Source organism: Sminthopsis crassicaudata, chromosome 2 (genome assembly GCF_048593235.1).
Source record: "Sminthopsis crassicaudata isolate SCR6 chromosome 2, ASM4859323v1, whole genome shotgun sequence".
Taxonomy (NCBI): Eukaryota; Metazoa; Chordata; class Mammalia; order Dasyuromorphia; family Dasyuridae; genus Sminthopsis; species Sminthopsis crassicaudata.
This window is the reverse complement of record NC_133618.1, coordinates 202,121,009-202,148,911: the sequence shown is the minus strand read 5'-3', so window position 1 is coordinate 202,148,911 and position 27,903 is coordinate 202,121,009. Positions and strand designations below refer to the sequence as shown.

Genomic DNA, 27,903 nt, shown 5'->3' with positions numbered 1-27,903 from the left:
GGGAAAACTTTAAATAACTGATGCAAAATGAAGTGTATGGAAAGAACAATTTGTAAAATAACAGCATGAACAGAAGAATATGTAATGTTAAAACATTTTTATTTCAACATACATTTCACTAATGTCTAAAGTTATCATAATACAGGAAAATATAATAAAAAACAAACTTTCATTCCCACACATTTAAAAAAAAACAAGTATAAAATCAAAGACATCAAATATAGCTTATTACAACATAGCACATTCTGGAAGATAATTCCTACTGATCAGTTTATGATACAGCTTGTTTTGTAAACCTTTATCTTTATGTTATACAAACAAAACTAGAGTAACAGTAATAAATACTTTACCCCAGATCACTGGAATTTAGAAGACAGTAGCATCACTGATACATATTGGAGTAGAAATAATCATAGAAATAACTGAGTTTAGCACCTCTTAAAGAATAATTAGTCAGAATAAGAAACCATCAGATAGTACAGTTCCAAAAGAGAATTGTCTTGACAATGGATTTGTGGCTTGTCACCTCTCTACTCTGCTTCTCAATTAAATTTTTCTTAAAAAGTTCATTTGAGAGAATATTTCAAATTGCTTTTCTCTAAGCCTTGTGTGATTTGTCTTGAGCATCAACATTTCTAGTTATAATTCTAACTAGTCAAAACTCCATGTAACAACATAAGCATAAATGTAGAAGATAATATATACAATCAACACTTCATTCTATACTCTTCTGAGAGTATAATTTTCAATTTGTATCCCTGCTCCTACCTCTTAATAAGATAAATGCTTATTTATCGATTAATGTAAGTTAAACAAAAATTGTTTTTTAACATATGACTTCTCTTAATTTTACTCAAGTTGTAGCACTATAATTAAGAGTGTAATCATGAGTAATTCACTTCTCCTCTGAGACCTAGTTTTCTAACCTCTAAAATGAAGATAGCAACATTTGAACTATATAACTTACTGATTTATTATTAATTTTTTTTTTTTTTGTAAACCTTAAAACACTAAGGAAATATGACACAGGGTTAGAATACTGGTATTGAAATGTCTGGAACTAAGAATTTCTTTGTCTCCAAAGAAGTAATATTCCAAAGAAAAACACAATGCAACAATGCAAAACAAAATAAAAATCTCCAGAAATATTGAACTTCAAATATTTGTAAACAGAGATATTTTGTCTCTAAATATTTCCCTACCCACCCATTCAAGAATACTGAAACAAAATTGCATAATAATGAATAATTATATGTATTAGGGTAAGAAAAGTGTTGGCTTTGGAGTCAGAGGACCTTGAGTCAACTCTTACTTTTGCTAATTAATGCCTCTATGACCCTATCTAAGTCACTTAAGGCCTCTGTTTCTCTATCTTCAAGTTTCTCTACCTTTGAAATGAGGGCAATACATTAATTGACTTCTGAAATCTCTTCTAATTGTAAATTGATGAACTAATAATGAAAATCCCACTAAGTCCTAACTAAAATTCACCTTCTATATAGTACATTTTCCCTAACCATTCTTAATTCCAATGGTTTTCCCTCTTATTTCCTATTTATCCTATATATAGTTTACTTTGTATATATTTGTTTGTATGTTGTCTCCCCCATTAGAATGTAAACTCCTTGAGGGTCTTTGCCTCTTTTTGTATCCTAATGGTTAGCACAGTGCCTAGCCTCTGGTATGTAATTAATAAATATTTATTAAATACATAACTTTAAAATACTAAGCCATAATATGATTGTGAATAAGTGAGGGATTAACTAGGTAGTTCAAGAGATCATTGTACTATACACTTAAATCTGAAAAGAACCATTTAGCCAGGATTCAAACCAAAACTTTTGTGATTAAAAATACAATATCCTAGACAAAAATTAACTAGGAAAAAAAAAATGTAAATCACACACAGGGGTAAATTTTCTTTCCCATTTGTTGGAAAGATCAATTCAGCCAAATAACAAGGCATTATTTTCATTCAAGTGGTTATACTATCATTAGAAAGTCATTTCTAATTTTTTTCACAATGTCATTGCTATCTCCAAGCAAAAGGCTAGAAAATTCAACATGATTTTCTACTGTGGAGGGTATTCCATAATAGCCACATGCCCCCCAGTGATCATACTGGGCACTGCAAGAGGCATTCAAGTCCTATTCAGCTTTCTCATTCGTCTCTTTAACATGTGTCTGAGGTTGTTGGCTTCCTCCTCTGTCAAATGAAGGTGTTGAAATAGATGACTTATAAAGTCTAAATTCCTATGAAGTATCTGTATGATTAAAAAAATAACGTCCTTCAGAAGTAGTTCAGAAAAAGGATTACACTGTTATAAAAAGACGGTCCTTCATTTATCTTAAGGATTTCCTTTTCAGGCACACCAATGTTTTCATTATCTTTACCAGTCCAATTTAAGATCTGCTTTACTCCATACATACTTTCCTCCTCGTTTGAAAAACATTTTTTCGTCAAAGCCGCTGAATTTTATGGCCTCTTCTACCCCCACATCCAGAATTGATTTAGAAGGATCCTTTCGGCCCCTTGTACAATCCAGAAAGCGCATCTAGAAAATTTATGATAGAATATTAGTAAATGCTGAAATGCATGTATCACCTACAATCTCTACAACTCAGTAGGGGCCTGACAACCCTTGGCTTTACATATCTGGCTTTCCCTCTCCTTCCCTTTATCTACCCCCACCCCAGTGCTTAGTATAATGCCAGGCACAGAATAGGTACTCAGTAAATACTTGTTGACTAAATATTTATATACTAAGATCCTAAGAGACCTAAGCCTGTACTTTTTCTGGTTGCTGTGTAATCATAGAGCTCCATACCTTCTTACTGAGTTGAAAAGACAAGAGCAGAAATCGTAAGTTTCTTGTAAATAGAGGCTATGTCTTTGTACTTACTAGTACAAATAATTCAACAAAGTTTAATTGAATTGAAATAAACTACAATTTTCTAACCTGCATTTTGACTCACATGTGGTTCTCACAAAGCAAAATGGTGATCTAGCAGTTCATCTGGTTACTCGGAGAAAACTCATCAACCAAATGAGAGATTCAGAACCACATGAATGGAACTCAGTCCATTTATTTACAGATGGAATGGCTAAGGCCAAGAAGGGTTGAATCACTTTCCCACAGATACCCAGATAGCTAGTGGGGAAGGCTACTGGGGATACCCAAAACAATGCTCTTTCCCCCCCCCCACTTTGCTGAGGCAATTGGGGTTAAGTGACTTGCCCAGGGTCACACAGCTAAGAACTGTTAAGTGTCTGAGGGCAGATTTGAACTCAGGTCCTTCTGACTTCAAGGCTGGTGCTACAATGCTCTTTTAACAATCCCAAAGAAATTATTTTGCCCTCAAAAACAAAAACAAAAACTCTGCTCTTGAGTTATACAGATTGACTCTGTACCATAACCAGTTTTACTGAATAATTGCCAAACCATTATTCTAGCTTGTATTCTCTAGGGACAATCTCAATCCTAAAATGGATTTTGACATCTATAAAGCACAATTAATTTTCAAGAAAACTAAAAAAACCCTTGTAACAATGATCATTTTCCATAAACAATCCTAAATAGTTATTTGTTTTGACAAGAAATAATTATTTGTTAATATTATTCTTTGAGGAATATGAAATGTTGCTTAAGAAGCACTCAAAAATGTAAACATAGCTTAGCTCATTAAAATATAAGTATAATTGTTGCACTTAACTAATTTGCAAACAATATTGTTTTTATAACTTGTTGACTTACATATTCATCCAGAATAAGGTATGAATCTTTCATCTGCAATACAAAGGAAAAAATCCAAAATTTTAATTTCAATTCTTTTTAACATGACCAAGCATTATTCAAATGCTCCATTGCAACATGGAGGTGACCTGGAGTTCTTGAAAGTTTTTCATTAAAGACCTGCCTGTGAAATGAGGTCCAGAAAGGCTCCCCTTTGAAAGGATGACTGACAAATGGTGAATCTTTTGACCATGGCAACTTTTGAAGAGTCAATGTCAGCAGAAGTCCTCATAAATGAAAGTATAGTTTTCATAGACTCCTGAAAGGAGACTAACAGATCATGAAGTCCCACCTTCCACTATGTAAACAGGAAAGTCAAGTGATGATCCAGTACTCTGTCCTGATTGGATCACATTTGGGTTATTGTGTTCAGTTCTTATTTAGAAAGAACATTGAAAACTAGAAAAGAATTTGAAGAATGGTGATGTACCTAGAGATTATTCTACCTGGGGATTGGTTGAAAAATAGCTATCTTCAAGTATTTGAAGGGCTGTTAAGTAGAAGGATTAGTCTTACTCTTCTTAGCCACAGAGGACCTAACTAAAAACAATTGGTAGAGAGCTTTGAGAGGCAGATTTGGATTCCACACCAGGAAATATTTTCTAACAATTAGAGCTATCCAAAAATCAAATGGGGGGTTTTGGTGGAGATGTGGCCAACAGCTTTCCCATTAAACCTTAGAGCTAAGGGGTATTTCAGAAATCATTTAGTCTTATTACCTCATTTTACAGAGGAGGAATATTGAAGCTCAGAGAGGGAAGTAGTTTGTCCTGGATTACACAAGTATTAAGTTTTAGAAAAGTCAGGATTTGAAACCAGAGCCTTCCATTCTAAACCAAGTATCTATTATTAAGCTGTAACTGCCACATAACAGAAAATACAAGATCACTTTTCAGAAATGTTGTAAAAAGAGGATTTCGGTTCTAGTACCAGTTGAATTAAATAACTTCTAAAGCCTTTCCAAACTTGAGATTCTTTGAAGTAATAATTTGTCTATGTTCACACAAATACTTAGAGTCAAGAGTAAAAGGATAATAACTCGCATTTTAAGATTTATGGAGAACTTCACAAATATTTCATTCGATTTTCACAACGACCGTGGGAGGTGAGTACTACTTCAGACAGAGACAGAGATTTGCTCAGAGCCACTAATTAAGAAATATCTGAGACTAGATTTGAACTCAGGTCCAAGCCTAATATTCTATTCACTTTTCCACCTAGTGTACACACTCTCTCTCTCTCTCTCTCTCTCTCTCTCTCTCTCTCTCTCTCTCTCTCTCTCTCTCTCTCTCTCTCTGTCTGTTTCTATCTGTATGTTTCTCTCTTCTCTTTCTTTGTCTAGCTCTCTTGTCTCTCTCTCTCTCTCTCTCTCTCTCTCTCTCTCTCTCTCTCTCTCTCTCTCTCTCTCTCTCTCTCTCTCTCCCTTTCTATCTGTCTCTGTGTCTCTAGCTCTGGCTCTCTCACCTCCCATCTCACACAGATACAAATACACACAAAATATTTGTGTGTGTGTGTGTGTGTGTGTGTATTCCCACTATATCATGTAGTCTCTCAGAAAGGAAAATCTATAATTCCTTTCAAAGTATGTGAGTAGGATTTCTGAGACTGAAAAAATTCTTTAATAAGGTACACCTGAAAGACAAAAGCTTAGCGATCAAGCCCCTCATTCTACAGATGGGGACACTGAGGTCAAAAGAGTTTAGCACTTTATGTAAGGTCACAGAGAGGAAGAATTCAAATAGAGTTCCTCAGGACCCTAAATACTCCTCAAGGTAAAGTGTAAAGAGTTTAAGGATCTGTAGTCTGAAGCTCTGGGTTTAAATTCTGACTCTGCTACTTCGTATCTATATAATGTAGAGTGAGAGTCTTCTGCTTACTAGGTTTCAGTAACACAAAGAAAGAGCTTGTTCTAGATGACTTCTTGAAGTCCCATCCTGATTTAAATAAATGATTCAACAATGAATCAGTAAAAGGAATAGCTCTTGTTCATTTATTACCTTTTTATTAGATTCAGGTACCAAACAGGAGATGCCTTTGTGCCGGTCTAGAAATTTTTCAAAGTCCTCATCACTAATAACAAATCTCTCTGCTTCCCTCAGGGCTTCTTGTCCAGCATTCTCACCCTCAATGATAAGGCACTGGAACACCTGAAAGACAGAGCATTATCATTGTTTTCTTCAAAGTACCTTTCATTATGAAAACATTAGAGCATGCTCTCCTGCAGCTCACTTTCCTCTCTCCTTTACACACAAAACTCCCTTTGAATTAAACAAAAGTTTGTTACACAAAAAAGTCACTTTAAGGACAAGTAAGTAGTTCCTGTAAGTCTGTAAAGAAGGAAGAATTTCACCTAGCATAGAAACATTTAACAGATGTTTTAAATAACATTAATTATTATTCATGTTTATAAAACACTTACATATCTTTTATTCTTGTGCCTACTCCAGGAAGTGCCAGATAGGTTAAATGTAAATTTCAACTAATATAATTTTTTTGATCTGGTTCAGGAAAATGTGCAAGTCACTTAGTGACAGGAAAACAAGGATAGAAAGGAAACAGTCAAAGAATTTACATGTTTTAAGGGGAATATACAAACACAAATATATACAATATTAATAAATACAATGTAATTTGGGGGAGGCACTAGCTTTTGGAGAGAACCAGAAAAGATTTCATGTATGATATGGAACTTGAACTAAATTTTAGAGGAAATTAATATTTCCAAGTGGCAGCTAGTTTGTACATTGGATCAAGTTCTGAGTCTGAAGTCAGGAAATCATGTTGCTAAGAACAAATCTGACCTCAAAGACTTATTAGTTGTATAACCCTGGATAAGTCATTTAACCTGTTTACCTTAGCTTCTCATCTATAAAATGAGCTGGAGAAGTAAATGGCAAACCACTGTAGTATCTTCACCTAAAAAACCCTAAATGGTAACAAAGAGTTGAATATCACTGAAATTATTTTTTTAAGTGATTGCAAAAGGTAAAGCTAAAGAAGAAAGGAATTTGAGCATAGGGAGCAGTTATATGAGCTCTTTGACACAGGAGGTAGAAAACTCTGAAAAAAAAACAGCAAGAATTCCAGTTTGGTTGGGATGTAGATTATATGAAGGAAAAGGTTTAACAAGGCGGAAATGGTAGGATGCCATCAGATTATAATGGGCTTTAAATGTCAGAAGAATCTGTATTTGATCCTAAAGCGGGAGAGTCACCAGTATTTATGGAGCAGGGAATGAAGTGCTCAGATCTGTGCTTTAACAATATAACTGGCTATTGTGATTGGAGCAGGAAGAAGCTTAGGGAAGGAAGTTAAATTAGGAGACTATTACAACAGCCCAAATGTAAAATTACCCTGTATATTTTAATAAAAAATTCTATGCTTAATGGAAGACATACTCGGTATATAATTTTGGTAAGATTTATTTTGTAGCGAACTATATGAGTGAATTCTTTCCAAGTAGATAATTAAAGAATTGTTGAATTTCAGGGTCTGAATAGATCATAAGATCATTGAAAGTCAGGGCATAAAAGGATCTCAGTGATCATTTTGTCTAAATCCATCAGATGATAAAGAAGAATATGACAATGAGTCTCTAAATCCCTTCAAGGGGAAAAGAGTACTTTAATGTTTCATATCTTTCATTAAACCACAAAATAATTACTTCAACTAACCCATCCCCTTTTCCCTGGATGCAATAACCTTTCCCTGTGACCCTGGGTTTGGCCTAGTAAATTTTTTTCTGGCTGATGATTACATCATATAAGTCTAAAGTTCTGTAGTTCTATATTTCTGGTGTGATAAATGGTCCAAAGTTGGGATAGGAAGGAGACCCAAGTATTATTTCATATTGAGCACAATCATTATTTGGCAAGCTGCCAAATACATTGAACCTTGAATAGTAAGAAGTAAGGCATCATTCACTACTCCCTCCCAAATATTAAAGATCATTACTGGAATATTTCTTTGAAGTTATAGTATTTGGATATAGTTTCTTCTATTATTCCCAGTTCTCAAATTATTCTATAAAGCAGGACCATGAAGAGTACTTAGTATTGGCCAAAAAATAGAGAAAAACCCAATTAAGATACATATATATAAAATTCAGAACCAGTTTAATCTACTGACATAGTGTTCAATAAAACAGAGAAAATAAATTACTTCATGAAAAACTCTTCATGTGACAAAAAATTCTGGGAGAACCGCAAAACATTTTGGCATATCCTAGGTTTAGACTGACATCTTATGTCATATATTCCAATAAGTTCCAAATGGAAATAAGTGAGCAAAAGGTCACATTGCAAAGAAAAAAGATTGGATAAAAATAGATTGATGACATTTTTCACAACTATGGCTAGGATGGTAGAGAATTCTTGATCAAACAAAGGACAAAGATTAAGAAAATTCAATGATATGAAACCAAGTTGTTTCTGAAGAAACAAAATCAGTACAACAAGGATAAGAAAGGAAATTGATAACTGAAAAAATATCTCTGATAAGGACCAGATATATAAAGAATGAACATAGACACATAACATCAAAAGTCATTCTTCATAGATTAGTAGTCAAATGGTATGGAAAAAACAATTCTTTGGGAAAAAAAAAGATTTCCAAACTATTAACAACTACAGAAGATTAGGTTTATAGATTTAGAGCTGGGAGGAATCTCAGACTTCCTATAGTTTGCATTATTTTATGGAAACTAGGACCTAAAATTTTGTATATATTGGAGAAGGAATTTGACTGAGATCATCCTCTAAAGTCAGTTATTTTTTCCCATTGTATCAGTAGTCCTCCAAATTACCAATAATAAGAAGCAGGCAAAATAATGGAACTCTAATATACTACATTATGTGCCCAAACTTGGCTAAAATGAAAAAAAATAATATGAAAAGAATCAGTTGTGGTGGAGTGATGGAAAGATTTCTACTAATACATTATTTGAGCAATACAACCATTCTAGAATACTATTTAGAATTATGTTTTTTTTTTCAAAAGTGGTAAAATGACTCATATTCTTGGGCATAGAGGTTTCATTGATGAGAAGACAACCCAAGCAAATAAAATAACAGAAAGATCTTGTATTTGTCAAATGTAAATAGAAAAAAATTAATGTGGTAGAAAATAAATAGAATCAAAATAAATGTCCAATGATTTGGAGATTGCTAGACACATTATGGTCCATTCCAAAATAATATAATATGACTGCAGCATAAGATGAATATGTAGAATTCAGAAAAAACATGCAAAGATTTATATAAACACATGCAGAATGAAGTAGAAAAATGAAAACAACATACAAAATGACTACCAAAATCTCAGCAGAAAGAACAATGACCAAAAAAAAAAGTAACTGAAGACTGTAAAAATGCTCAGAAAAGCATTGAGAACATTCACCTTTCATTGCAGGGGTAAAGAACATATGTGAGGAATGGTGAATATACTTTCAGATTAAAGATATATATTTGAATTTGCTAAACTGCTTGTATCGTCCTCTTTCTTTTTAATTATTATTATTTGTAAGAGGGATGTTCAGGTGGGGAGAAGTATAGGGATATCTTTAGAAATTAAGTCAATGAAACAAAAAGAATTAATAAATTAAAAAATATTTCCAAAATACAACATTCTTCCCTTTTATGCAACTATGAAACAAATGAAAGTATTAGAAGCAGGATTCCATCTTATCATCTTAGACTATGGAACTATGGAACAAATGAAAGTATTAGAAGCAGGCTTACATCTTATCATCTTAGAGCCACCCAGAGCAGAAAGACTAAAAGACTTGTCAGGAACTCCCGGGCAAGATGTCAAACTTGAATGCAAAATCTCTCTCACTTTAAGATTAGCTCCTTTTCCTCTGGTTTAGGCTGCTTCTCATATTTTCTATTTATCATAATTTATTTGCCCTTTGAGATATAAGATTATTAAAGAGCCATTTTCATACATAAATAATATTCAATTTTTACATGTTTTGTGACTCTAGGTAAGTCACTGAGTCTTTCATTACTCTAGGTTAGCATCTCTCTAAGATTGTAAGACCAGATGAAATCTGGATTGCTAGATCAAATATTTATTAAGTGCTTTACTATAAGTCAGGCACTAGGCTAAGAGTGGAGATGCATTGACAAAAAATCTCTGCCTTCAGGGAGCTTACATTCTAATAGAAAAGACAATATAGAGAGCTAGAAAGATCATGGGGTACATGTACTACATGGGGAATTATGATGGAGGCCCAAGGAGTAAACAAAGATAAAATCAAAAAAATCCTAAATCTCAGTTTTCAGTCAAGAGAATATAGAGTTGAAAGAAAGGTGTGAGCTGAATTAGGAGAGGAAGTTTTCTCAATTTTTTTAAGCCAATTAAACCACAAATCTGGTTCTATCACTATCTTAAAGAAAATTATAATACTAAATAGTTCTTCTGAGGAATTTTGAATTGTTTAATAAATTTTTGGCTTTTCCCCTCATTATCTCCCCAAGGACTATTATTTCTATTTCGTAAATGGACAAAAGGAGGAAAAGAACTAGAGAAAGCTCTGTGGTCTGGCAAATGGATCCTCTCTTGAAGGTTTTAGGACAGAAATGGGTGAAATTTACATGAGACAAGGTTTCTAGGTTCTGTGATACTCATTTCAGATGGATTACTAAGCATATTGTAGATGGAGAACTGAAAATGGGGAGAGCATAAATGAAACTAGGACCTAAATCCCTTATTTCTAAGGTGGGAGTCTTCACTGAGTTTGAGTTGTCTCAAACTTTGCCATCAAGAACTTCTCTAAAATGTTGCTTTATTTAAAAAAAAAATCTGACAAATATTGTTATGTACTTACTTTCCAGCGAACAGGGTTTAAAGATTGAATTTGTTCATTCATATCTTCTTCCATATTAAATCTGTTAATAACAGAATTGATCTTAAAAGCAACCTTATAATCTGCACACCACCTCCTCAACTTCCACAAGTTCTCCACGTGATTCTTCTTCCCTTGTCCACGGCCTATCAGTGCATTGATTTGCTCATCAAAACTATCACATGAAATAGCAAGAATGTCTAGGTATTCACCTGGAGTGGAAAAAACAAAGTATTCATTTTTCCTTTTCAAAGAACTAGGTATAGTAAATAACTTATAAATCTTTACCAATGTATGCAAATATATATGAATATATATGTATATGCATTGTATTACATTTACATATGTATGTTTCAGAGTTTATATGTGCATGTATTTGTATGTATGAATATAGTCATGCATATATGTGCCTATGTGAAAAGAAGGGACCTCAGAGAAGCCATGAAATCTAGCATAGTTTTCTAGATGTTTTTTTCTCTATCCTATTAAAAAAAAAAAGATGATTTTTTCCCAACTTCCTGAAACATAATTCATATACCATATTGCTTTCTGTAGCCTCATTTGCCTAGGGAATGGACTTTTGAGGGTTAGCTTGATTTAGATTCTTACTCATGTGTGATCCAATCATAAATTTATTGTAATTTGTGTTATATGTAAAGCAATATTTCTTATTGCAAATTTCCCTGTTTATGCATATGTATATTGAAAAATATTAATAAATATGTAAATAAAAATGTAAATTTATTGAAAATGCCAAGCGTCAAGTAAGGGATTGTACCAGCTATTGAACACAGACATAGAAACATAGACTATGAGAAGACTGAAAGACTTTTCATATGTCCAACTCCCTCAGTAAAGAGAAAACTCTAACATTTACTAACTATCTTACCTTAGACAGATCTTACATTTATCTGTAAAAAAAGGATAACAATATTTACATCCTAGACTTGTAATATACATGAGATCATGTATATTAGGTGTTCAGAAAACCTTGAAGAGCTCTATTAATGTTAACTTTTTAATTATTAATTCCAACTGTCCTCCAATGTATCTCTCATTCTAGTCAATCCAAATATATGACCTGGAGTCAAAGGAACTGCCAACTCTGCTATTTAATGCCTATATGACCTTGAGTATATTACTTCTCCTGACTGAGTTAGAGTGCTCTTCTGTGCAAATAGGGAAGTTAGTCTAGATCAGAGTTTCTTAAACTTTTTCCACTAGTGAATTCTTTTTGCTGAGAAATTTTTATGTGACTCTGGATATATAAGTATATAAAATAGATATATAAATCAAAATTTATTGATAATAAATCATAATTTTGTGATCCCCTCATTCAGTTATAAGACTTCATACAGGAGTCACAAACTAAAATTTAAGAAGCTGGAGTCTAGATAATGTGTTAGGTCTCCTCTTATTCTGAATTCCATGATCCCATTACTTTATGACCATGTTCTATCCATGTCATCACCCATGTTCCTCCTCCCTATAATGCCAAATTTTACCTGTAGAGCCAGAGAATTCACAGTGTAGAAAAAGATATTTTACAGATGATCTAATTCAATATCCCTATTTAATTGATGAAAAACTCAAGTCAAAAGACTTGTTCACTTAATAAGATTAGACAGCTGCATGATTGGAACTAGAACACACTTCTCTTGATTCATTCATTGATTATCATTCAAGTTGCATCTTGAAATCTGAAGATAGTGAGTTTGAATCCAATCTCAGCTAATTACTACTTATATCGGTGTGCTTTTGGGCAAACCACAGTCTCTTCAGTTTCCTCATTTTTGTGAAGTAAGGGGTTTTGGACTAGATGGCCTTCAGAGTAATTGTCCCATGACCTATGTTCTAGGCCTTATGATATCATGTATTGGGAATCAGAAGGCCTAGGTTCAGATATTGTTTTAGTTTCATGGATAAGCTGGTGAAAACCATTTTCTTTCTCCAGGTTTCACTCTTTTGCTGTAGAAAGCGAATATGTGTGTGACCCTGGATAAGTTACTTAACCCCAATTGCCTCAGAAAAACAAAAAAACAAAAAAACAAAATAAAACAAAGAAAAAAAATCTGGAGTACATAATTTCTTAAAAACCTTACAGCTCCAAAACCTATGATTGCAAGTCTCTGCTGAACTCAAATTGTACAGATAATTTGCAGAAAGTTTCTGGGAGTTTTGATTTTTCCCTATTCTAATTTCCTAGCACAGTTGGCCTTAGTCATATGGGACAAAGGAAAAATAGATTTCAACAATACTAAAAAGTAGCACACAAAATACTAAACTTGTTAGTACATAAGAATGCCACTCACCATAATCCTTGAACCATCTCTCTCTGATCAGGCTTCCGTTACTCACAATGCTGACACTGGGGAGTTTTAGATCTTTTTTGCAGAATTTCACCAACTTGCCTAGGAATTCTCCCCTATCATGTAAAAATGGCTCTCCTCCTGAAAAGTTAATCTTCTCCATACCTGTCAAATGGCAGAGGAATTTTTTTTTATTTCAGATTAAAAAACCATTCATTATACACCTACTAAATGCAAATGTCAAGAAGCCAAAATAAAAAGGTGAAAAACAATACAGTCCTTATAAACAAGTAGCACACTAGGAACTACTAGGTAGATAATAACTGACCTTTACAGAATGCTTTGTGTTTGGATTTGTTAATTTATAAAGAATCCTTTAATAACTTAACAATTTTAAGTATATAGAAAAAACTTATTATTTAAAAAAACAAATAGAAAATTAATATAATGTTCATATTCATAATTATTATGCAGTATTTTTAAATGTCAAAATAACTTTAGCTTTAAAACTTTTGGCTTCTAGGTTACTGAAATATAATCTTAATTCACTGGATTTAATTATCAAACGTTTTTGAGCAATATCTAATTCATAGTACGTACTTGAAATGTGCAAAGCATTGTATAAGATAACAGGAAAAAAAGACATGTAAGATATAATGTGATTTGGAGGATTTAAGGTCAGAAAACTTGTATTCAAATTCCTTTGTTTGGTGCTTTCTATCTGTGAGATCTTGGATAAATAGCTCCATTTCCATGAGCCTCAGTTTCCTCATGTGTGAAATGAGGGGGTTGGCTTAATTGTTCTCTGAGTTTGTTTTTTTGGTTTTTTTGGGTTTTTTGGCTCCAGGGTTATGATCTTGGATTTTATAAACTGAGCTTTTTTTCCCCTGACTGTCCTTCCTGCTATTTTTGCAACCTTGATTCAACCCTTTAATTTCTCCATTCTTCAGTTTTCTCATCAAGCAAAAAAAAAAAAAAAAAATATATATATATATATATATATATATATATATATATATATATATATGTATATATATATTTGGACCAGAGTTTTCTAATGTTCCTTCCACCTCTAAATCCTGAAGTCTCTTCTCTCAATAGTCTTACAATTCAGTTGGAGGATTAAATGAGAAGACAAAAGATTTTGATTATTATGCAAAAGAATATTGAATAATAGTGAATAATATGCCAAAAGGAGTTGTGTAGACATGAGTACTAACATATATAAGCATAGATTAAGGAGAAAATGACTTAATCCAAAATAGTCAAGGAAGACTTAATGAGATAGTGGTCCACAGCTCAGGGACATAGGATAGAATTATGAAATTATATGGTTGGCAGGCAATTTATTGAGTAGGGGATAGGTGGTAAGGGAATCATTTTATTAAGTTTATCTTTCACAAAATTACGGAATTTCAAACCTGGACAGGGTTATAAAAGGCCATCTAATTCAATCTGTCCTTCCATCCTTCCCTTCTTCTACCTATAATCCTCTAGTCCAAATCCCATTTTTGATGGATGAGAAAGCTGAAGAATGGAAAGGTCCAAGGTTACACAAACAGCAGAAGAAAAGCTAGGAATAACAGTGCTTATCCAGCTCAGCTCCAAGAATTTCAAGGAGAGGAGAAGGGAATCTTTGGTGGCAGCTTTTTCTTTTTTATTTATGTTCAGCTCTAATTGTTAGTGTGTTTGTCTTTTCATCCAAATAACTTTAGAAAGTTAAAAAGAATGTATTTCTTAAGATGGAGATATCATGGTATCAGGAGAAACATAGTGCACCTTAGATCATCATCTGTAAAATGAGGTTGTTATCGTAGCCTCTCTTGGGAATATTTTCAATTTCCCAAAGTCTAATCTAAATTTTTTCTAACTGTAATGCTTTTCTTTTTACCTTGGGGAATGTTAAGAGCAGCTGTTTATAATTTCTCATATGTTGTCATTAAATACTCAAATCAAAAGGTTTAATGAATGTAATTTTCAACCCAAAAGTCCTCTTTATACCACCATCCCCAACACATATATTATTGAAATCTTATGTCTGGACCAAAAACACAAGTATTAAAGAGAAATAAAGGAAGTAATGAAAAAATCCTCACTATTGGAAATAAGACAAATATTATGACACAAAGTCTTCACACAAACCACATTTTCAAAGATCTGAAAGTTCAACATATGTATTTCCAAATATAAACACCAATGAAAATATTAGCTAACATGCTCTATCTTTTTAATTTGTTCTCTATACTACCACTGCCTTGTTGGACAACAATGCTATAAGAGACTTTGTGGGCTTTGAATCTAGAAATATAAGAGAACTAGAAACACAGGAAAGAGAAAAACTAGGGGAAAAAGGGGGAAATGAAGAATCATGAGTGCAGAATCAATTTGCAATGGGCAGAAGAATCAGTGGCAGATGGTAGATGCATAAATAAGAATTCATGAAAAGAAGCATATCCCATGATAACAGAGACCTGCAAAGGTCCAGAGAAAATAAAACACTATGAGCAGTGGAATATTCTATGGTCAATCAGCGAAGGCACAAATAGGCCTTCACACATCAACAATGCACTACCTAAAGTATTACTATATTATGGTTTCATACTATAATTGATGTTCACTATGATTACCCTGAGCCATAAGGAAGATAAATTACAATCAATATTTTTCTGTTCTGAAGTCTATAATGTCTCCATCTTAAGATAGGAATTGAGTAATACATTCATAATAGAGCTGTAACTTTGAAAACTAAACATTTCTTCTTTAAAAAAAAAAAGTAGAAAACCTAAGATAGGTAGGTGGCAGAGAGGATGAAAGACTGGGTTTTGAATTAGGAAAACTCTCTTCCTATGTTCAAATTTAGCCTCATACTTACTTGCTGTGTGACTCTAGACTAGTCACTTAATCCTGGAAAAATAAAATGGCAAACCATTCTAGTATTTTTGTCAAGAAAATTTCCAAATGGGTCACAAGAGTGAAACACAAGTGAACAATGACGGAGGAAGTTGTTTCTATTTCTCTGCTAAAAACTCACAAAGTTTTTTTATAATCACTATTGTGGTTCTGAAACCATCATTCTAAAAAATTTCATATTCTGGGAAAAGCAACATGTTGCTGTGAAAAGAAGGCTGGATTTGAAGGTACTTAACCTTTTCCCCCCTTTACCTTTTTTTTTTCTATTTTTGACCCATTTGACAGTCTGATATAGTTTATGAACCTATTCTCAGAATAATGATGTAAATGTAAATTTTTTCATGGCATAAAATATATAGGATTGCAAGGAAAACCAATAATTATGAAAAACAATTGTCAAATATTAAAAAACCAAATTCTTAGATCCTTTAAAAATATCCAGGGACCCATTATGTTTACCCATCAATACCAATTTAAGGACTCTTGGACAAGATAATTTCTAAGATATTTATCCACTCTTATAATCAGTTTTGAAATTAGATAAAATATTTGAAACATTCCTCAATTATTCAAAATAGCAACTATTTTCTTTTTAGCAACTGATAGTCTGATATTTCATGATATCACTAATATTCATATTCAAACTTCAGTATTAAATATAAAGTAATATAGTATAGTGGGAGGTACAATGAACCTCAAGTTAGTAGGCTTAGGGCAAGTTCTGACTAAGTTACTAGTTATGTGAATATGGGCAGTTTCTTTAACTTTCTGAGCCTCGGTTTCTTCATATATAAAATGTAATTAATGATCCTTATACTTCATTCTTCATAGGATAGTTCTGAGCAAAGTGCCATATAATGCTTATGGTTTTATAGTTAACCAACCTCAGTGACCAGATTCAATTTTTTTATTTGGAGGATCAAAGTAGTCCACAGATATAAAGTATGCCATGATTACAATTCTGTTGGCACTTCTGCTTTCATGTTAGAATCTGCTTGTTTAACTTAGTACTGTACTCATATTGTTATTATAGGGTATGTGCCCAGTGATTAGGAAGCTGACAAAATCATAAATTGTTCCTAGAAGGCAAATTGTTGGCTTGTGACTTTTTAATGAAGAGATAAATGAGCTATCCTCCTGATAGACACATTAACAGGTACCATGTACTCATTTTGGTGAACCATTGTCCACTAATCATTAATCAGCTCAAAAAACTATAAATAGATTTAAATTCAGCAGCACAAATTTCAGTTTACTTACTTACTACTTTCCAACCCCTAGTTAAGGAGAGGTTTTCTTTTTATGTGTCCCAACTTTTGCTCTCATGAGAATTCTCAGAAAGCAAACTGTCTTCAACATGACATCCAGAGAAATTATTTATAGGCACTTCCTGCACTAGAATGCCTAAGTCAAAATAATTTAGAAAAAAGTTGTTAATGCTCAAATGAATTTGTGATTTTAATTTGAAAGCTTCTTTTAATGATGCAATTCAAATTTCATCGATGTTTAAGTATTTTGTTTTTGTATTCTTAATATGTCAGAATCAAATTCTACTATAAAGCCCTGAAACTTTCTGTAATATCCCTCAAATCATACTCTTATCAATTTATTTGTTTGAACATTTTTCACGTAGTGCAATAAACTCTTTTTGTAATATCTCTCACCTGATAAGGTATTTCTTCACCCCCTCCTCCTTTCTGAGACTCAATTGACAAGTTCTGGTGGGATAAATCTATACTAAGTTTGGTAGGATCAGGAGGGGCCAATGATTCCTTCTCAATTTTATTTCAATATTTTAAAACAGAAAAAGTGTTGTTAGCTGGAAAAAAATTCACTGAAGAATATACTAGGGTAGACCAAAGGTTTCTTGTTTCAGTGTATCAATGATCCCTCAATTTACACACCTACACACCCCCAAATACATAATATACTGAAATAATCATAGGATTTTAGAACTGGAAAGCATCTTTAGCATTATGTAATCCAACTCATTCTTTTCACATATCTTTTCAAGATAAAGTGATTTGCCTAAGTTCACATAGTTGGTATAAGGACATGGGATTTAGAGTAAGAAGTCTTTTTGGTATTGACTCTGTAACTCACTATCTATGCAATCTCAGGCAAGCCTCTTTCACAATTCTGGATCTCAGCCTTTTCATCTGTAAAAATAAGGAGTCTGACCAGATCTGGGGTTTTAAACCTGAGTTCCATGGATTTCAGAAGTCTGTGACCTTGGATAGGAGAAGATGTTTGCATCTTTTATTTTCAATCATCCAATTGAAATATAGTATATCCTTCAATTATGAATGATAGGCAACAGACATCATTCTGAGAGGGTTCTATAGGCTTTATCTGATTGCCAAAGTGGTCCATTACACCAAAAAAGTTAGGAATTCAGGGGCTCAATGTTCTCTAATATGCCTCCAAATTCTAAATTCCCATAAGAGGAAGTGGAGCCAGGATTTGAATTTTCAGCCTGGGAACCCAGGGCTCCTACCAACATTTTATTCTAGGTATTAAAGAACCTCAAGTCAGACTTACCTGCTTCTTTAAGCATAAGGAGACCTCGTTTGGCTTCCTCCAGGGGAAGCACAAATGATGTTTTAGCAGTGTGAAAACAGAAACCACATTTGTAGTTACACTGGCGTGTGAAATGATAGTTGACACTGACAGGATTAACGGAGTGCCCTGATACATCATCTTCTCTTGCAGTCCCTTCTTTTATTCCTCCTCTCTTCTTCCCGTGCTGACTCCTTTTGCCACCTGCAGACCATAGCAGTGTTCCCAATGAGGAGTATAAATGTATCAGGATCTTCCATAGAGAAGTCAGCTGGAGGCTGAAAACATAAAGTAGCTTCTCAGCAAAGCCTGTGAGTGTGAGCAGCCACATCTCTGCCAGCTCTTACTGCTGTGCACAGCACACCACTGAAACTCACTTCAAATCCTGCTGTTAAATAACAAGGCTCTCATGGGCTAGCTTCTGTGTGACGTGTGGGAAGTGGGATGTCTTGTTTTTCTTTTCAATTGAGTAGTTTCAATTTCCTTCTTTAGTGAAATGAAAGTTGGAACCCAGACAAGAAATTGCATAATCTATGTTATGAAGAAACGAAATTACCTTGTCAGGAATTCCCTTTCACCTACTGTTTGCTGGTAGCACAACATCCTAGTGTTCTGGATACCTTAGCTTAATACTGCATTTGAGAATCTTTGGAAGATATTTTCCAGTGTACCAGTGTCTTGTTTTGGGGAAACTTTCCGAGATTCTTTTTATTTTCAGCTCTGCTCTGAAGCCGCATTCAGGCTGTCTGATATCCCTCAACTTATAACAGATGACTTTTAGGCTTTATAGAAGCAAAGTTCTAGAGTTAAGAGGAGGATATTAGAGTGAGGCCATTTCTCTCAATTATAATCTTCCCATTATTTCATTCCAAATCAGTCTGCCTGTTCCCACGATCCTCTGGAATACCAACTCCATAATTAACAAAGGAACAAAGATGCTTGCATCTTAAATCTTTTTGTTTCTCATTCCTTTCATCTCCTGGCACTCACCAAGGATCAGGTACTGTGGTCCCAGCACTTTTTGACTGTAAGAGTTAACTAACTGATAATAAACTATAAACAGACCATTCCAAAGGATTCATGATAAAATACTGTTCACCTTCACAGAGAGGTGTAATGAACTCTTTGTGAAGACTGAACTATATACATATTTTCTATATTTTTGCTTTTTTCCCCTCAATGTGGTCAGTGTGAATATGAAAAAATAAATTGTGACTCACTGATATCCTAAGACAACATAATTATGTCTTCCAGGATATTGATTTCAGAAAGGTACCTGTTATTTCAAACTATCTTATTGATCAAATTTCATTAGATATTTGGAAAGAAGCTGTGTAGTACTGTTCAGTTTCCCTGCGTCTTCTGGGACTGTTCTTTTCTTCAATCCCTTCCTTCCCCATCAAAGCAACTTAACCTCAACCAGAAAACTGAAATTGGGAGTCATCTTCTAGTTGCAGTTTAGATGAGCATACTGGACTGCATCTATTTTTCAAAAAATCATTTGTTGTTTGTACTAGTATATCTTATGAATAGGTTTGGTAAAAACCTAAGAGATGATACAGACTGAGCACCACACCAACAATTAGGACAAATAATATATAGCATAAATAAAAAGTTAATACATATATACACACAAAATGTATACAAACTAGTTAAATGCAAGTTAGACTTAGAAAAGCTTTCATGCAGAATATGGTGCCTGAGCTATTTCTTAGAGGAAAAGAGGGATTCTGTAAGATAGAAGGCTAGGCTAACTATATCATAGAGTGCTGGATAGGGAGTAATGTGCAGTGAGCCTGGAAAAATAGGTTGGATAGGACTTTGAAAGTTAAATTAGAAGAGTTTGTATTTTATTCTAGAGGCAATTAGAAGTTGATCAAAGAATATGGGAGTCATATCTTCAGAACTGTGCTTAACTGTGCTTAAGGAAAATTATTTCATAACAGTGCCTAAGATGTTCTGAATTTAGAGGTGATAAGACTGTGAACTAACGTAGTAGCTATGCATCTGGAGAGAAAGTGATTGTCATGAGATGTTGTGAAGATAGAAATGTCAAGAAATGGCAACTGATTGGATAAGTGGATCAAGAAAGAGTGAGATACTTGTTCTTTCCTTTACCAGCTCATTTTATGGATGAGGAAACTGAGACAAAATAGGTTAAGTGATTTGGCAGGGTCAAAGAGCTTGTAAATGTTTGAGTCTGAATTTGAATTCAGATCCTCCTGCTTCCAGAACTGTGCTCTGTCCACAGGGCTACCTAGTTGCTTTAACAGCTATTGGGCTTTGGACTTTTTACAAATACTTACTTGAATCACATAATGTCCTTGTGTGATACAAGTTATTTATTTAACTTCATTTTACAGTTGAAAAAAAATGGATACAAATACAGGTTAAGTGACTTGCTCAGGGTTGGAGAACTAGTAGCGTCTGGGACTCCAGTCTTCCTGACTCTGTGTCTAGTGGTCTCTCCACTCTGCTACCAGCTGCCTCTAAGGCTTCCAATACACTTATTAATTCCAACATATATGCTGTGTTATCAAATCCATAATACTCTTAAGTTCCATAAAATTTTTAAATGTTGGAAGTGAGTGGGTACTTAGAGACCAAATAATCCAAACTCATTTTTAATTGACAAAACTGAAACCAGATATTTTTCTGCGTTTTTTAAAAATTTTCAAAGTTTTAAAAATTTTCCAAATACATGTAAAGAGAGTTTAACATTTTATAAGATTTTGTATTTCAAATTTTTCTTCCTCCTGTCATCTCATCACTCCTCAAAATGGCAAATACTTTTATGTAAATTAAACATGGGTACTTCTTTTAACATATCTCCATATTTGTCATGTTGTGCCAAAAAAAAAGACCAAAAGTGGGGGAAAAACAAGCAAAGACAAAGGTGAAAACACTAAACTTTGATCCATATTTTAGTCTCCATAGTTTTCTCTCTGGATGCGTATGATATTTTTCATCCCAAATCTACTGGAATTATCTTCAATTACCTCATTGTTAAGAAAACCCAAGTCCATCACAGTTGATTACCAAATAATCTTCTTGTTACTGTGTACAATGTTCTCTTGGTTCTGCTTGCTTTACTGACCATCAGTTCATGTAAGTCTATCAAGCTTTTCTGAAATCAGCCTGCTCATTATTTCCTATAGAACAATAATATTCTATTATATTCATATCTCATAACTTATTCAGCCATCCCTTAATTGATGGGCATCCACATAATTTCCAGTTCCTTGCCACTTCAAAGAGGTCTGCAAGATATATTTTTGCATATGTGAATCTTTTTCCCTCTTTTATGATCTCTTTGAGATACAGATGCAAGAGTGTCACTGCTGGATCAAAGAGTATATCACTAGAGCATAGTTACAAATTGCGCTCTAGAATGGTTGGATCATTTCACAACTTTACCCAGTTTTACTGCATCCCCTTGAACATTTATCATTATCTTTTCCTGTCATTATAGCCAATCTTAGAAGCATGAAGTGGTACCTCAGTTCTTTAGACAGATTTTGTGGCTTGTCCAAAATCACATAACCAGATATTGTTTGAATTAATACTAGTTTAAGTCTCCTGATTTCTAGTCCAGTGCTTTTTAAAACACTAATTTGATAACTCATAGAAGCCTTGTGTTGAGCAAGCCTATCAGTGCCATTTTTCCAACAGAATGTGCTCATGATGTTTCTCTGTGTTACATTTTGACAGTCCTCACAATATTTCAAACTTATGGTGATCCGTGATCAATGATTACTGATATTACTTTTGGGTATTACTTTTTGATATTGCTTTGATGTTTCAATTATTTTGGGGTGCTCAAGAATTATATAAGATAGCGAACTTAATAAATGTATGTGTTCTGACTGCTACCAATGAGCCTTTCCTATCTCTTGCGATTTCAGATCTATTTCCTGAGACATTGAAAAGTGAAATTTAGAAAGTAGGCCAGTTAATAATCCTATAATGACCTCTAAGTATTCAAGTGAAAGAATCCATCAATTAAATAAACTTCATTGTTGTTTTAAGAAACTGCCATAATCACTTCAATCTTCAATAACCACCACGCTTATCAATCAGTAGTCACCAATATCAAGGCAATCATCAGCAAACTCAATGAAGATTGTTAACATTTTTTAGCAATGAAATATTTTAAAAATTAAGATACATAGATTTTTATATAGCATTATTGTTCACTTGATAGACTATAGAATGTTATAAACATCATTTTTATAGGCACTAGAAAATATATGACTTGCTTTATCAGTGGTATTTATTTTTTATCTTTCTTAAAGCAGATCAATGATATCTCAAGAGTTGTCTGTGTCTTTAATCTGTGAATGAATTGGATTTAAGCGTGGCATAGTGGTGCATCAACCTCACTCTCTTCTCCAAAGTCATCAAAGTCCAGTGGCAGGACTAATGATAGCCCAATATTCAGTGACTTTGCCTTTCTAAATTAAGACCTTTCCCAGCTCTCAGTGTGTCTGAAGCAATGGCCGTTCAATGACTAAGGGCTAGACTGGGATCCAATTTATCATCACAAAATATCAATTTGGGAAGAGAAGACTCTCAGAGTTTCTGAGGAGAACAGAAAGCAGAACCTAAACCAGAAGCCACAAAGGCTTGGGGCCGGGAGGTTATTATTGACCATTCAATGAAAACTAGAGTGATTTGGGTTTAAAGGCATAGTCAATAGGATTTTTAAAAAAACAGGATTTATTGAGGTTATCTGGAACAAAACTCACAATATTTGATTATATCAATCACCATTTTGAGTGCATTGCTTCTTTCAGGACCTTTTTTCCAAATAGTTTCATCTAAGTGAAATCCAGATAATGTCAATGCTAAGGGTAGTGATGAATCCCTCAGGTATAGGCAACAGTAAGGTAAAGTGGAATGAAGTCAAGGAGTCATGAAAAACCTGGGTTTGAAATCTAATTCTAATTCTAATACTCATTAGATATATGCTACTCCAAAAATTATTATAGTTTCAACCTCAGTTATTAGTCATTCAAGGAGCATTATGAAGAAAGATTTATAAAACTTAAAATATTTTAGGGAGGAGAGTTCTGTTATTATTCTTTGCTACTGAGTTTCTTGATATTTTGATTACTGTAATTCTTCTGGCCCTTGAAAATCAATATGCCACATAGTTTGCTATATTTAAACTTAGAGTTTAGGGTTTAGAGTCAGGAAACTTGGGCTAAAGTTTCCTCATTTGCAAAATGAGGAGGGGGTTGGCCTAATTGATCTCTAAGGCCCCTTTCAGAATTGCCTCTATGTGAAGCAGAGGAAGACTCTTTTTTCATTTATATCCCCAGTTTTACTTTTTTAAAAATTTATATCCTTTGAGCTAGAGATCAAGTTCAAAAGTAAGCCATCACCACCTTGCAGGCATCTTTCCTAATAAAAAAAAGTTAGAGTGAATGCTTGATGGGACTCTATAGACTGAGAGAAGTTCCATACTTTAGATTTTAGTACAGAGATTTACATGTAGCTATTTTAATTCATGATATAACAGTTAAACATTCTTTTTTATACTTTTAATATTTAATAAATTTTGTCAACATGTATTTATAAGTGTGTAATTTTTCATTTAAAATTATAAATTATATTTTTTCATTGATTTTTTCCTTTTTTTATGAATTTTTACCTGCCCCATTACTTTCTAACGTGATTTTGAGTCAAATAATTCATTTCTCTGAGCTTTAGTTTCCTCAAAAATAAAAAGAATTGCAATACCTACCTTATCACCCTCTTGGGGACAATATATGTGAAAAATCTTTTAAATATTCTAAATTATTTCATGAGTGTAGGAAATTATATTATGACTTTACTTAAAATCAAAAATATCCAGGTGGTTCAGGTCAGGTATTAACTCTCTTCCTAATGCTTTCATGACATCTTCTGGTGACAACAGAAGATGAAACAGAATTTGAGTTCAAGATGATTTCTCTTTCCTTGAAATGGAAAATGAAAGTGTAAAGGAGCAGGAAAATTGAAAGGAAAGTGCAAATGTGTCTTCCTATATATTTACTTCCAGGGATAGAGGGAATTGTCACCAGTTTCAGGAAATTTTGCCAAATATGAGATGATAGTGAAACCTTATGATTAAGGAACTGATAGCTATTGGCAAATTGGGAGGGGAGAAATAGAAAGTTCCTTTGTGATCTCAGAATATATTTGAAGCACAAGGCCTGATGAATGATTTGATGGAGAAAGGTGCTCATTGGGAATCTTCTTTTCTAGTCATTCCAATTATCTTAATATCCTTGAAACACATACTTTTTATTTTATTTTATTTTGGAACCTAGAACCTTATTAGCCTCCTGCCATTCCAGGAAAAGAATGACAGAAAAATGAATGTCTCCTGAATCAAAAGAAAGTACCCAGAACAACAGGGATGTCCCTTTGGGGGTTTAAGCTAACTTCCAATGTCAACATAATTTTTTCTAAATATAACTGAAATATACTTATTGCATGGTTCTAGGCAAGTCACTGAGCCTTTAATTGCCTCCATATAACTCTCTATGATTATAAATTGCTGAGTAAATGCTGAACTGCATTGGTAGGGGAGTTTCTTCAATAGGAATGATGTTTTTCCTTGGTAAGAGCTCTGAATAACAATAATATCAGGCTGCCTCTGACTGAGAAAAACAAAGACACTATAAAGTATCGGATGAAGTTATACCTCTCCCCATATTTGATATCTGTGGGCCTAAGGATTGTGCAGTAGAATGTAATCTCTTTGTACTCTTTGTAGGTAAGGGCTAGTTTGTTATCTAAAATTTTGGATTGGATCTGTGATTTCATTAGTATAGGGAATACCTGGGGCGAAATTCCCTCAATCAATGTTAAATTCTCTTTTGCAATTTATACTTGCACAGAGTAGCCGAGTGTCCCAAAAGGCTAAGTGACTTCCCAAGATTCACATAACTAGTATGTATTAGAGATAGGACATATACCCTGAAGTATCTATGACATTTACACAATCCTTTAAAATTTACAAAGTGGTTTTCTTTACAATTATTTGGTTAATGAAAGGCAAGCATCCCTATCTATATTTTACAGATAAAGAAAGTGAAATATTAAGTGACTTGACTGCAGTCACAGAACTAATTTAAGTTGGAGACAGGATTCTCTCTCTTCTCTCTCTCTCTCTCTCTGTATGTATGTGTATATATATGTTAAATGCATACATGTTAAATATGTTGAAGTATAAGTTAAATAGAATATATGTATACACATCCATACATTTATTTTGCTGTACAAAAAGAATCGGACTTTGAAATAGTGTACAATTAGCCTGTGAAGGAAATCAGAAATGCAGGAAGACAAAAATAGAGGAATTGGGAATTCTATGTAGTGGTTCATAGTCATCTCCCAGAATTCTTTCACTGGGTATAGCTGGTTCAGTTCATTACTGTTCTATTGGAACTGTTTTGGTTCATCTCATTGTTGAAGATCCACCATGTCCATCAGAATTGATCATCATACAGTATTGTTGTTGAAGTATATAATGATCTCCTGGTCCTGCTCATTTCACTTATCATCAGTTCATGTAAGTCTCTCCAAGCCTTTCTGAAATCATTCTGTTGGTCATTTCTTACAGAACAATAATATTCCATAATATTCACATACCACAATTTATTCAGCCATTCTCCAATTGATGGGCATCCATTCAGTTTCCAGTTTCCAGCCACTACAAAGAAGGCTGCCACAAACATTCTTGCACATACAGGTCCCTTTCCCTTCTTTAAAATAAGACTCTTTTTAGAAAGAGATCCCTGCAACAAGTGACTCTGAGAAAAAGCCAACATGTAAAGGAGCTGTCATTACCAGTTTATCACATTATAGACTAAGAAATTTCCCCTTGGATGAGACCAGAGACTTTTTGTTGAACTGAAAAATCTCAAACCTAATGGGACAACTCATTTACCCTGTGTATTATTATTATTATTATTATTATTATTATTATTATTATTATTATTATAGTTGGGGTTAAGTGACTTGCCCAAGGTCACACAGCTAGGAAGTGTTAAATGCCTGAGGACACATTTGAACTTAGATCCTCCTGACTTCAGGGCTGGTGCTCTACTCACTGTGCCATATATTATCTTGTATATTCTAATCTATATAACTTCTCTGATTTCTGTTTGTCATTGACAAGGATGGATGGATTTATTTTATATTCATTAGAATATGGTTGTCGTGTAAATGGCATTTGCTGGGAAAATAAATTTTGTGTATATATTAATTATAACATTTAATTATATGAAATGATTTATAGTTATAATACACATGAATGCATATGTATATACATATACATACATATATATGTATATCAAGAGACAAAAAAGAGACACAGAAAGAGAAGAGACAGACAGAAACAGAGACAGAGAGACATAGGGATACAGAGAGTGATAGGCACAGAGACATAGACACAGAGAGAGGTAGGAGAGCCAGCATGTGCTAGTGTGGGCTTTGGGAATTTCTTGTTAAATAGGTATAATATCAAGAAAACACATTTTGAAACTAAATCATTCCCCCCGAGAATAGCAATATTTGGGAAAAAGCTAGTAAGACAAAATTCTAGATCAGAACATCTTCTCTGAGAGGAAAAGAATAGTTAACCTCATGGTCTCAATCTCTCCCTGTAAGACACGTTTAGATAAACCCATGTGATCACACATTCCCCATGTGGACAACACACACTTGCTTTTGTAACATCAGCTCGTACATAGTAGACACTTGCTAAATTTTTGTTGATTAATTCATCCCTTGAAAGTATTAAGTGCATAATCATCACTTGACACATACTTACCTGTTTAGGAATTCTATTCTTTTCCCCCACTCTCTGATATTGATCATCCATCTTTTGCTTTACATACTTCAGCAAAAAGAAACAAAGTACTTTCCAATGGAGCCTATCTCATTTTTTTATAATTCTGATTATTTTTTACTTATATTGAATGAAAACTACCTCTGTGTGTGTGTGTGTTTGTGAGAGAAAGAGAGAGGAGAACAAATCTAATTCTTCTTCAATATGATATCTCTTCAAATATTTGATAGAAATCAATTACTCTAAATCTTATCTGTTCAAGAGTGTCAGAGACATGAGGTGTTGCAAGATAGAGGAAAGACACAAGACCTTCTCATTCTGGTAAAATATTTCGTCTATTAATCTTCTGTCAAAAAACAAGCAATTAAAATTTTATAGGGGATCATAAAGTGCATCACAAAGTCACTAAAATATTGGGTCTTAAGGGTTTAGAAACTGGTAGTTTTAAACACAGCAGGTTTTAAATTGAGATATAGGTTCACATATGTGGGGAGCTTGAGTAAGGGACAGAAGAAGAGAAAAGGGGAAAGGCAAGGAGAGAAGTTTTCACTTGGGCACCATAGGACAAACACTAGACAGACCTTATGTCCTCATTGCTAGTCCTCCCTAGACAGTCCCAAGTGAAAAATTATTTGTTGT

The 27,903-nt window shown here is 33.6% G+C and overlaps 1 protein-coding gene across 1 annotated transcript; it reads right to left on the bottom strand.

Annotated features, from left to right (window-relative positions):
* Positions 1 to 80: 80 nt before the first annotated feature.
* Positions 81 to 18,797, bottom strand: RSAD2 (radical S-adenosyl methionine domain containing 2). The gene is made up of 6 exons (XM_074288074.1): positions 18,402 to 18,797; positions 12,954 to 13,115; positions 10,624 to 10,853; positions 5,792 to 5,941; positions 3,756 to 3,788; positions 81 to 2,555 (listed from the first exon to the last, which is right to left on the bottom strand). Exons 1-6 carry the CDS (start codon positions 18,748 to 18,750, stop codon positions 2,391 to 2,393), a joined length of 1,089 nt encoding a protein of 362 aa, XP_074144175.1. The 5' UTR covers positions 18,751 to 18,797; the 3' UTR covers positions 81 to 2,390.
* Positions 18,798 to 27,903: the final 9,106 nt, after the last annotated feature.

Bases quoted from the DNA above. Each gene is read 5' to 3' on its own strand.
- RSAD2 (XM_074288074.1), bottom strand. From the start codon at position 18,750: ATGTGGCTGCTCACACTCACAGGCTTTGCTGAGAAGCTACTTTATGTT. The intron at 10,854-12,953 runs GTGAGTGGCATT...TTTCCACTCCAG, and splicing joins GAGATGGTTCAAGGATTATG to GTGAATACCTAGACATTCTT. The intron at 2,556-3,755 runs GTAAGTCAACAA...TAAATTTTCTAG, and splicing joins ACCTTATTCTGGATGAATAT to ATGCGCTTTCTGGATTGTAC.